The 13,123-nt window shown below is 34.6% G+C and overlaps 1 protein-coding gene across 1 annotated transcript; it reads left to right on the top strand.

Annotated features, from left to right (window-relative positions):
- The first annotated feature begins 5,341 nt into the window (after nucleotides 1-5,341).
- On the top strand, nucleotides 5,342-7,926 carry LOC18445405 (trihelix transcription factor ASR3). The gene is made up of 2 exons (XM_020674286.2): nucleotides 5,342-6,355; nucleotides 7,529-7,926. Exons 1-2 carry the CDS (start codon nucleotides 5,794-5,796, stop codon nucleotides 7,837-7,839), a joined length of 873 nt encoding a protein of 290 aa, XP_020529945.1. The 5' UTR covers nucleotides 5,342-5,793; the 3' UTR covers nucleotides 7,840-7,926.
- The last annotated feature ends 5,197 nt before the right edge of the window (nucleotides 7,927-13,123 follow it).

Below are 13,123 nucleotides of genomic sequence, written 5' to 3'. Positions count from 1 at the left end.
TAAAATTTCAAAATGGGTGGTTATAGAGTAACGTTGAATAGACATAATTTTTTTTAAAAAAAATATTCTCGTTTCTTTAATAGAGAAGGGCATTAATATGATTTTAAGTGGTAGTTCAACAGTAGGAATAGAAATCAAAATATAGCATTATTAAACATCAGCAGCTAAACGATCAAGCCCAAGCTCATTTTTTGCCAAAAAGATTAATAATAAGAAGACTTTAAATCTAATAACCAAAGACAATTGTGGCCTCCTTGTTAAAAAAAAACACATACTCATAAGATATGCTTCTCTTGTAATCTAAAGTAAAATGAGGCACAATATATGTTTTATGACTTTCGTCAATCTATATGGGAATCAAGTGGGTTCTGAAATGTTATGGGTCCTGGCCCAAATCCACCCTCTTAGACATTTTTTTTCTTCTTCTTGTAAGCTAGTTTAGGGTTTTCTTAGGTCCTTTAAATCCCCACATTATAAATACTTATTTTTATTTTTATTTTATTTTATTTATTTATAAATTTATTTAGACCACTAATCTAAACTCGATTTGAATCATCGATCCAATAATCCAATACAGATTTATAAAAAAATAGCCTCCCATCCAATAAACACCGTCTTAAAAAGGGAGAGAGAGAGAGAGAGAGGGAGGGAGGGGCTACTCGAGCTAAATTGGAAATAAGTACCAATTAACAGCTCTTTTAATTTTGGCATGAATTAACTTATTATTGTAATTTCCATTATTATTCATTAATCACCGAAATAAAAGACAAAATAGGAAAAACAAGGAAAAGGTAAAATTGGGGTCTTCTGACGCACTCTGTCAACCCGACCTGACCAATGGCAGACATCAGAGATCCAGTCAAACCCTCGGTCAAATACCCCTTAAAAGCCCAACCTTTCCATCATGGGCAAAATTACTATACTGCCCCGATTATTTCCTAAAATTATATTAACGCCCTTGTCTTCTACTTCCTTAACCACGACACCCCACTGACCTTTTAGGGATGAGTCCAAAAGGAACTTCGTCGCCTTTTTCGATTATGACTATTATGCCCTCGAAAAGTGCTCCCATTTTCGAATTTTCTTCACCAGGGGAAAGTCGGCAGAGAATATAATTTCGGAGAAAGTGAGAGGTCTGATGTCCGAATTTTTTATATATTTCGAACCGAAATTTACCCACATTTATGTCGATACAATATTTTAAGGGCAATTTATCAATTTACTCATAAAAGATAAATCGGTAATGATCCTATGAGACCTTCCCATACCCATGTGTAGAATTCGAACGGATCGCAATTAAATTAGACACAGATCTTTAGAAAAGTCATCACATGACTGTGGGACTTGACTTTTCTAAAGATATGTGACAAATTTAATGGTGATCATTTAGAATCCTACACATATGGGTGTGAGAGGGTCTTACAACGTCATTTTTCAAAATAAAGAATCTAACACTTTTTGTATTTTTTGGTTTAATTTCAAAATAACCATAAAAAAAGGCATAATATGGTCTTGAGTTGTAGTTCCAATCGTGCAAAATATTTAGTAATTCAACTTTAATGAGTAGTTTGATAAATTTCTCACATTTTAATTGCAAACATAGGGCCTCTTTATTATTGTTGATGATTTACTCATCATCATCGTCAACGTCTTTTCTCAACTAATTAGAGTTGATTGTACGAATCTTGGTCTGCTATTCTGCTCTATTAAGAGTCTTATTCTCAGTGAGTCCATACTACCTTTTATCTTTTCTCACTACTTCCAACCATATTCTTTTGGATCTATCTATTGCTCTTTTTTAGCCTGTCACTTGAACTAACTCTCATCTCTTAACGGGTGTTGTATTGGATCTGCACCACACATGAGCACTTCACCTAAATCTACCCTCTATCATCTTATTGTTCATTGGTGCTATAACTAAAATTTCGTGAACGTATCCATTTCAAATTCTATCATTTTTTGTCTTGCCACTCATCTATCTCAATATCCTTGTCTTCACTATACGTATTATATGGGTATATTATTTTTTAACCGCCCAACATTTTGCTCTATAAAGCAAAATTGGTCTTACAGTTGTTCTATAGAACTTGCCCTTCAGCTTCATTGATATGCAGCTATCACATAAAATCCCAGCTGTACATCTGTACTTCGCCCCACCCAACTCTAATTTTACGTGCGACATCTTCCTTAATCTCTCTATTTTCCTGGATTATCGACCAAAGATACCAAAAGTACGTTCTTTTTGGTATTTTCTTGCCGTCAATCTCAACTACTTTCTTGTCTCTACTTCTATTATTATTAAATTTGTATTTTATACTTTGTATTAGTCTGCTAATTTTAAAACCTTTATATTCGAAAGCATCCCTCCAAAATTCTAAGTTTGTGTTGAAGCCATTTTGAGTCCAAACTGTGTCATCTACAAAAAACATGCACTACGGTACCTCTTCTTGCAATTGCCTTGTTAAGTCATCCATAACTAAGACAAAGAGGTATGGGCTCAATGTTCACCGTTGATGTAGACAATTGTCACTGAAAAACTCAATTGTTTCTCCACTAGTTATCCATACACTAGTTAGCACTCCTTCATACATATCTCTCACCAAGTCGATGTAATGTCTAGAAACTCCTTTATTTTCCAACACGTATCAAATCAACTCTCGATGTTCTCCATCATAAGTTTTCTCTAAATCAATAAAAGACTATATGAAAGTCTTTTTCCTCAGCCTTAAACTTCTCAATGAGTTGCCTAAGTAGGAAAATAGTCTCAATCGTTGTCCTCCTTGGCATAGAACCAAAATGGTTTTTTAATACTTTCGTTTCATGCCTTAGTCCTTGTTCAATCACTATCTCCTAGAGCTTCATAATGGCTCATAAGTTTGATCCCTAGATAGTTCGCATAATTTTGTATGTGTTTTTTATTCTTGTAAATAAGTAGCACAATATATTTATTTTATTCATCTAGCATTTTATTTATTCTGAACACCTTGTTGAATAGCTTGGTCAACTAGTCATTGCCAATCTCTCTCATGCACTTCTATACCTTTATCGGGCTACCTATGTAGTCTTAAAACTTTTCCTATCTTCAGCCTCTTCAAAATTTCATTCACTTTTGATATCATAGTCCTGCTAATGTATCTATGACATCCGCCCTTAGTTATGCCAATGGAGAATTCTACAGCTATGTTCCAATTGTGCTCGTCATTTAATAAATTTTTAAAATAAACTCTCTACCTTTTGTTGACATCTTTATCATTCATCAAGATCATTTGATTCTCATTTTCAATACATTTAATATGCTCTAAATCCCTACATTTTTTTTATGTTAATAATATTGTTGATGTTTACTATGTTAAGAAAATCAGGAAAATTTTATCTAAATACTCATGAGATGAATATTTAACATTTTATATATAATGTTTGATTTAATTTTAAAATACACATCAAAATCTGTATGATTACTATTTCAGGTATAATGTTAAATAGTTCATCTCTTATAAGTATTTTGATAAATTTCCCTAACATTAATCTAACAATAATGTATTTGTTGTTTGGTAGTATCCGTCGTAAAGTTCTCTAACACAAACTTAGGTAGTTTTACATAGAAATTTATCTTTTTGAAAAAACTGGTTTTTCTTTATTCAAAGTAATTTGCTAAAAATCAGATTTTTTTGACAAAAATAGCGAAAGATGAAAATACCCTAAAAGTTAAACAAGTAAATAATATTGCACATATCACAAGATACATCCCAAACAACTAGCAAAATAATATTATAAAAAATATATTAATTTTAAATAAGATAATATATTTAAAATAACATTTATTGTTACTATACTTGAATTTTTCTTTTCCTCTAGGTTAGGGTTTAACTTAAAAAATCAAAAGCAACGCACACCTTCAGCTCTATTCGAAGATGCAATTCCAGTGCCAAAAATCTGTACAATTGCCTACATCAAACGTACCTATAAACACTAAGAAATATTAAAAAAGAATACGATATCTTAAACTAGATAGTAAAGATCCTATAGGATGCTCCCCCACCCATGTGTGTAGGACCCCAAAGGATCACCATTAAAATTGACACGGATCTCCAAAAAAGTTATCACATAGGTGTGGGACTTGACTTTTCTATAAATCCGTGTCAAATTTAATAGTGATCTTTTGGGATCTTACACACATGGATGGAGGAAGGTCCTAGAGGATCATTTCTCTAAAATAGAATATCCACAATATGAATTACAAGAGGCAATACTTGAAGTCCTTCCGTGTTTAGGTCCACATATATAATGGTTGAAGCTGAAATGATCAATTTGTAAATTTTCCATCCCAAGAACAATTGTTTAAAGTGAATTATGAAGTGTAAAGGTACAAAATATGAACTTTTTTTTATAATTTTTAAAAAAAAAATTAAGGAGAGAAAACCAATACAATCGAAAAAAATGCGGGAATGTTTTTACTACCAATATTTGGTAAAGGAAAATGGTTTTGTAGGGCTGCAATCCTATTAAAATAAGTAAAACCTCACCTCATAACTCATCAAAAATTACAATTCAAGCATTAAAAAAACCTCCAAACCAATCATCTCACCTTGAACATTATGGTTGTGTAAAAAAATTAGGATTTCAAATTTTAAAATTAGGGTATATTACAACAAATCATCTAGCCCATTCATTTCACCCTAAAAATAAGTTTTCACAGATCCGCAAGATTTGTATAATTTTTTAATTTTCAAATTTTATCGTCGGTGCTAAAAATTAATTTTAGATATATCATAAAGAATTCCGATGCCAAAAATGCTTTCTGAATGAGGATATAAGGTGAGGCTTTATTTTGTTTTCATGAGCCTAGGCCCTATAGAGACAGACTTCATCCTTTGGTGAGAGGTGTTCCGGCCATCTCTATAAGGGAATTCAGGTATTTACCTCCTCTTTCAAGGAAAGGGTAATTTCGTACTTTCAGGATAACAAACCCAGGGAACAAGGAATATTCTTATGGGAAAAGAGGCATTCAGCTTAGGTGCCCCAGGGGTATTTCAGGCATTTCCGAAGGTTCCAATCAATATTCTGTAATCGTCTGAGGGGCATTCGCGTCATTTTAACATATACCAGGCGGAGGCATTTTGGTCATTTAGGCAGCTGTTGAGGGCAGAAAGGGGCACAACGCAAAATGATAAAGGGCTTTTTCGTCATTTCAGCTCACGAGATGATTTCTTGAGTATTTTCATGCCAAAAGAACGAAAGTACGTATGGATCCTCTCACTGAATACAATCACCGGTGAGGGGCATTATAGTCATTTTGAAAAGGTCGAACTCCCCATTGGCCAGCCCACTGGAGAGAGAAAAGAGGACGCGAAGCTAGAGAGAGAAAGATGAAGAGAGATGAGCTGTGAAGAGAGAGAGAAAATAGAGGGTAGAGAGAGAGATGGAGAGATGAGCTGTGAAGAAAAGAAAGAGAAGAGAAAATAAAGTGAGAAACTGTAGAGATAGGGAGACATGGAGAGGGGGAGAGATGAGAGAGAAAACGAACGAAAAATACGTAGAGAGAGAAGTAGAGATGAAGAGAGACAAAACAAACAATGGTTGTGTAGGACTGCACCACCAACCTGAGCATCTGCCGCTGCCATTCCAGCATTGAGCAGGAGCCTAAAAAACAAATTCAGAGAGAGAGGAAGATAGGCTTAGAGAGAGAGAGAGAGAGAGAGAGAGAAGTAACTCTCTTTCTCCATTTCTAGAGAGAGAGAGCGCTCAAAAACCTTCCATCCTATTTGGGTTTTTCCCCACTGAAATGCCAAAGCCATGGGTGACCCAAACACCGCAGTAGTAGTGGCTCAAGAACAATCAGGCCCCTCTTCTTCTTCTCCCAATGCACCAAGAGAATACAGGAAAGGGAACTGGACTCTCCATGAAACCATGGTGTTAATCAGAGCAAAGAGAATGGATGATGAGAGAAGAATGAAAGGAGGAGATAGAGAGAGGAACAAAACTGCCGAGCTCCGATGGAAATGGGTTGAGAATTATTGTTGGCAGAATGACTGCCTCCGAAGCCAAAACCAGTGCAACGACAAGTGGGATAATCTCTTGAGAGATTACAAGAAAGTGAGAGATTACGAGGCCAGAAGGGCTGAAGAACCAGGAGGTGGTGCTCCTTCTTATTGGCAAATAGAGAAACAAGAGAGGAAAGAGAAGAATTTGCCCTCAAATATGGTGGCTGAGGTTTTTGAGGCTCTTAATGAAGTGGTGAATAAGAGGTGTAATCCCAATGTTCAAAGGGCATTGCCTCCTATTCAGCAGCAACTTCCACCACCACCTCCTCCTCCTGCTCCTCCACCACCACCACCACCTTCACAACCATTTTCAGGCACTTATTCTCTTGTTTCTTGATTCAATTATCTTGGTTTTGTGCAGTTATTGTGATTATTTATTTGACCGTTTCGTTGCTTTCTATGGTGGATTTTTGGGGTTTGAGAATTTTGATTTTTATTATTTGTTTATTGGTTAATTGGTTTGTTTTCTACCATGGATTTTTGGGGTTTGGGGATTGAGACATGGATCGTTTGGATGCTATTTTTGATTTCTTTGTTTGTTTGCTTGTTTATCCTTGATTTGGAGTGTGCAATAAGGAATTGAAGCTTCTTAGACTTAGATTTATTTGCGTTCTTTATGGATTTTGTTATTGTTGTTTGTTTTCCCTTTGTTTATTTGTTCATTTTAGATTTATTTGGGTTCTTTATGGGTTTTGTTATTATTAATATAAGGGTGGCATGATGATTTGAAAATCATTTGACATTTATCCCTAGCTCAGTTACAAAAATGACTTCAATTTTTCATTTCATAAGAAAAAATATCACTTTATATTTATAATTTTCACATCAAGATATATGTATATATAAAAAAAGTGATCACTTCATATGTGACAATTGATGTTATCAGTTTTGTTGAAGTGCCTTCTATCAAGGTTTCATTTTCTCCGTAATGCTTTTGCTTCTGTTGTTTTTTGTTATTTCCCTTTCCACTTTGGTGTATTGATTTGATCTCCTTTTGTTTTTGTGAGTTATCTTCAATGTATCAATGATATATCAAAATCAAACAGTGTCCCTCTCTCTCTTTCACTAAAAACTTCGCTTTATTGATTTGCAATTCGAACCGAAACCATTAATGGATCTCTGTGACCTTGCAACCTTCAAAGTTGGGCTTTCTCTCACTGGACTTCGTGGCCAATCTCAAACCTCACACCACCCAAGTTTAGGTGCCTCCACGTTAACTCTTGCATAGATTTCGATCCCCCTCTCTCTCTCTCTAAACTTCACATAAAAAGCTATATCCCTCAACCCCACAAATAAACTGTTGTAGATATTGTCATTTTCTCTCTCTAAATAACACCTGAAATGTCTTATCATTCATGGTTAAATATCATCTGAAATGTCTTATCCTTCATGGTTTCTCTTTCTAAATATCATCTGAAATGTCTTATCTTTCATGGTTTCTCTCTCTAAATATCATCTGAAATGTCTTATCTTTCACGGTGTTACAGGTGATATCTATGAGAGTTCAGATTCAGATCACACTGAGAAAACTGATTCAGAGGCCAAGAGGAGGAAGCTCAAGAACTTGGGGCCAAGCGTGGTGAGAAGTGCATCAATGCTTGCACAAACTATGCTCACATGTGAAGAGAAGAGAGAGAAAAGACACAGAGACATTATAGAGATAGAAGAGAAGAAGCTTCAAATGGAGGAGAGAAGAACCGAGATGAATAGACAGGGGTTTTCGGGCCTCGTTTCATCTGTGAATAATCTCTCTAACGCCATTCTTGCCCTGGTCTCCAATAGAAATGATGGGAAATAAGAAACCCAACAAATTTTTATGTTGAGAATCATTTGTATAAAAACAATTGGCCCTCATTTTTATAGGGAGGTATTCTTAGTGTTTCAAGTGTTTGGGGTTTTACTTTCTCACTCATCAACTCTTGGGTTCTTATCACTCATCGAGTGTGACTAAAGAGTATGAAGATCTGTTCCTCTTTCTCTCTCTCTCTCTCTTATTTTTAAAGTTCATCCTTTTGTTTATTGTTTCTTTTTGGGGGGAGGAGAGAGAATAGTTATTGCATTTGAGGGTGCAGGTCTCCTTTTTCTGTCTCTTTTTAGCAGGTCGAGAGGTTCCCCACCCATGGGGTGAGATGAAATCCGGCTCTTTACGAGTGTGATATATTATTATACGACCCAAAGCTTTTGCTTCTTTCGAAAAAACTGACCAAACAGAGAGGGGGAGAGGCTTCGTTTTTTAGAGAGAGAGAGAGAGGGTGGTTCCGTTTTGAGAGAGAGTGGCGTGGTGTTTTAGAGAGAGAAAGAGGTTTGGTGTTTAGAGAATGAGTGGTTTAGTATTTCAGAAAGAGAGAGAGAGAGAGTGTGGGCTTGTAATGGTTTGATAAGGCTGGGCCTATTAATGCAAGTAAAGCCTCGGTTCATAACTCATCAAAAATTGTAATTCAAGCAATGATCAATCTTGTACAAAAATTTTAGGATTTCAAGCTTAAAAAATAGTGCATATTGTAAAAAATAATCTAGACAGTTCATTTAGCACTAAACATAAATGCTCATGGATCTTATCTACAAAATAGATGGTATATTTTTTGAGTTTCAAATTTTACTGAAAATTGATTTTAGTACACCATCATATGGCGCATAGTGCTTTTTGGAGAGGATTTGAGGTGAGAATTTATTTGGTTTTCACAAACCCTAGGCTTTATAGAAACTTTTTTATTTTATTTTATTTTGTTGCATGGTTAGTGAGTGAGGAAGGGTGGCTTGTTTGGGAGTTTTGGGGTTTTTCCAACTTTGCGTAGTTAGTCAGTGAATGAGGAGAGGGCTTCAAAGGAGGCTTAAAAGTAAAAAAAAAAAAAATGAAAAGAAAAGAAAAGGGGGAAAAGATAAAGGGAAAAAGGAGAAAAGAAGGTTGGTGCTGCTTTTGGGTAATATGATGTGCTCCTTAGGTTTCAACATGTTTCGATGCTCCGTGAATCATAGACAACCTGAATAAATCATAACAACCTCCTTGTGTTGTGTGTGCTACACGCACGCACGCACGCACGCACGCACGCACGCACTCAAGAGAGAGAGAAATAAAGGTTAAATTTAACTGCCATGTGCATCTAGTTTCAAAACAACTTTCTGCTATAAAAGAATCTCATTGTTTGGGTTCAGGCACTCATAGTGATAGAGAAATTAGATTAAAGCTTAATTTATAACCTGTATGAAATTCCATGTGCATCAAGTTAACAAGAGAATCTCTTTGTCTGCTCACAAGCATTGCTAGAGAGAGAGAGAGAGAGAGAGAGAGAGAGAGAGCTCATGTATTCTGCCTTGCCTTCTGAAAAACTTAGTAAGATGTAAATGCATTGATCAATAAAATGAGTTGCCTTTCTCTCAAAGAGACAAATAGGTTCATTTTTAGTACTGTTGGGTTCAAGAAGTCAATAAACTTCTCTAGACTTTCCCTTTGAATATGATGAAACCTCTATGATTTTTCCATCCTTTACTTGGAGCTCCCTCGACGACAATAATTAATACTAACCATCCTTCGTTTCTCCGCAGCTTTCTTCTGAGATTTTGATTCATCATGTTGACGTATCTCGGTACCAAGCAACTCTCTTAAAAGTCCAACCCCACTCTCAAAGCCCATATAAAAGCCCCACCCCAAGAAAACACTCCCTCTCAAAGCCCATATAAAAGCCCTGGCCACAAGAAAACACTCTCTCAAAGCCCATATAAAAGCCCCAGCCCAATATAACACCCAAGGCCCGTACAACACATCGAGTAGGCCAATCAACCATGTCAAGAGCTCTCTTTTTTTTTTTTTTCTTTTTTTTTTTGGTGAGTCAACGGAGAGGGGGACCCAACCGTCGGTAAGAATTAAGCCTAGAATATAGTGTTGCAACTCATCGAACGCTAACCAATTAAACCCAGGTTCTTTCCTAGGGCAAGAGCTCATTTTCAGTATACTTATAAGGGTAAATGAGTATACTTATAAGGGTTTTTAACATTTTTGAGGTGCATTTGTGAGCCACTCAAAAGTACTTTTAAGTCTTTGAAAGTATATGAATGAAACGCTCTAAAAGGGTAGAGGGAAAACCGATAAGGGCATGTACGGAAGCAATGAAAAAAGATATAATTGACCTAGAGTGAGGGTACGACATTTAATAGAGTAGAATGACGGAATATAATTCATATATCAAACTTCAAATAATTGAGATAAAGATTAGATGATGATCACGATTAACACTCAGCATTCAATTCGGCTACACGGTTTGGGCATGGATCTTTTGCACTGTTTTGTGCAAGTTTTATAGAAAATCATTAATAAATATTAAATTTATTATTAATATTGCCTTGGCAATAATTAAATGAATCCAATCAAGTGTATTGATACCTTTTTAAGAGTTAGTGACACCTGAAATCCATTAAGCTTTAATCTAAACAAACTCAATTTACACTATTGGAGCTTAATTACAATTTGGTGACACCTCATCCATTATTGAAGTCTGACTAAGGTAAGGCGAGTCTGACTAAGGTAAGGCGTCCTGTCCTAGGTTTCGGCTTAGTGCGGTAAGTTTATCATTAAATTTATAAAAATAAAAAGTTAACTTCTAAAAATAAATTTTAAAAAAAAACTTTTAAAAATAAAAAATAAAAATTATTTTTGTGATGTTCTATTAATACTGTTCATTTTCAGTCTACGTGAGACCACCATTTTTTTACATCCATCTTTAAGATGGATGCGGAATGTTTAAGGGGACGAACATGTAGAAATGTGTCCCCTAACGCATGAAACAATTCACCTTTAAGTTTATTACCTTTTTTTTTTTTATAAGTTGAATTAAAATCAAATTTGATATGTTTATACTTCTCCCTAATATTTATCTATGAGAATATTAAAATACAATTTAAAATAAAAAAAATTACCAAACTACTCCCATACTATTTAGGGGTACCTTAATAATTTTATTTATTTTAATTTTTAAAATGTGTTCTATTGGTATATAATAGTGAAAAGTATGAACATACTAAATTTGAACATAATCTAACATATAGAAAATGAGATAAAATTTAAAAACTCTCTATATTATTAAAAAAATAGACATAATTGTAAAATATGAAATCTTATCGGTAAATTTCCCTAATCTAAACACTTATTACTAACCTTTTTCTTTAAAATATTGCTATGAAAGCACATAACTCACTCACCATCCTACATCCCCTACATTAAACTAAGCTCGTGGCTTCTAATACTCATGTCGACGTTGATGCTGATACGGGACTCCATGTCCATGTACATTCTCCAAATATCTTAGGGCAAATACTACCCTGTCTGAGAATGGTGTTTGGAGAATCTTTGTAGTAGTACCACTTAAGCTCTAGCTAAGATCTAAGCTCTTATTTTCACCTAACGAATTAAAAAATAATTAATTTATTTTAAAAAATAGGTAGAGGCTCGTTATCCCCACTAAATTATCAAACAATATGTATATATATTACAATGTGTAGAGAGAGTTAAAATTAGCATTGTCTTGTAGAATCTATACATTTTGCTTCATTAATAGATACAATAGATGGGATAGTTTGCAAAGAGAATTTATGTTTTGTATATGGATGTCACGATCATTCTTGTGCCTTAAATTTTCGAAGAACAATTGTTTCATGCGGGATGGACCTCATTTCTATAATATGCGGTCCAAAGGTATAAAGTATACATCTTAAAGATAGATGCAAATAGGTGGTCATCTAAAAACATTGTAACTAACGATCCAAATGTTTTTTTTAAATATTTATTATTTCTAGTTTTGAAAATTTGTTTTGTTTTTCATATTCATGATCTCCATGTTAAAGATTATATATTTTCTAAAAATTAGGATCAAATTATATTTAAAATATATATTTATTGTCTACCCTACATTTCTACAACATGCGGGCTGGTCGCATGCTATCCGTCGTACATTTTAAAACGGGTGGTTGTAAGAGTGTCATTTAATAGATACAAAGTTCCAAATAAAATAAAATCTCCAACTTTGTGACTTACCTCAAGTCTTCCAATTTTAACATCTAATGAGTGGGAATGATTTTGACCTCCATATAGATAAATTGTCTCTTTGTAGACAATCCTGTAGTATATTGTCATATATAATCCATGCTCTTTGCTTTATTTTTATTTTGAAAAGGATACATGTGTTTTTCTTAGTAAGTGTTTGAAGAATCAGATTGGCCACCAAACCAATGCAAGGTCTTGTCTACTCAAAATGAGTTTGATTGCTGGTTAAATTGCATTTCAAAAAGTAAAAAGTAAAAAACATAAAAAAAGAAAAAAAAAAAAAACAAAAAATTTGTTGTTTAATTGGTCTAACATATCGAAACTAGCCCATCTGACCAGCTAAAACCACTAAAAGATTGATCCTAATCAACTTTTTGTTCAGCTTTGGACGAGAACTGCCAAGACATCATGTGAGCCATTAGTGGTAACTATACTTTTGGTTCATCACAATGTTATGGTATATAGGGGATCCTTTCTAGAAAAGTAATACTAATCCTAGTGAACCTTCTATCATGATTTTTTTAAAAACTATTTTCCTTTTTTTTTTAAGTCAACCTTCTACGGTGACTATCATGGCTAATAAGCCGCATCAAACAAGGTATATGGGCCTTTATTTTTTATTTTTCAATCATTAACATAAGAGGTCCTTTTACTTCTAAAATAGGAAGAAAATTCCACTACCCATCGTTTCAAAAAACTAAAAAGAGGAAATATCCAGAAAAGAGAAAACCATTTATTTACGGAACTCATAAGTTTGGCATACCAAACACGTTGAAATGTATTTCTCACACTAAAAGCATGGGCCCTCCAACATTTCGAGGCCTATTAGAATGGGGTATTGAACGTGTATGGTCATTTCCGTCATTTTAGAATTTAGAGAGAAAGAGAAAGTGGTTTCTGGATTTGGATGGTTGTGCGCATTGATTGGGGGTGGCCTGCTTATTTTGTTGCTACAATATGATATCTGCGTACCACGGAAACGCCAGCCGACATAAATGGCACTCCCCAACAATAAACCCAAGCCCAGTCAAATCATAGTCAAAACTTG

Source organism: Amborella trichopoda, chromosome 9 (assembly GCF_054954075.1).
Source record: "Amborella trichopoda isolate Santa Cruz 75 chromosome 9, AtrichopodaSantaCruz75HAP2 v2.0, whole genome shotgun sequence".
Taxonomy (NCBI): Eukaryota; Viridiplantae; Streptophyta; class Magnoliopsida; order Amborellales; family Amborellaceae; genus Amborella; species Amborella trichopoda.
The sequence above is the reverse complement of the archived record's forward strand: the minus strand, read 5'-3'. Positions and strand labels throughout refer to the sequence as shown.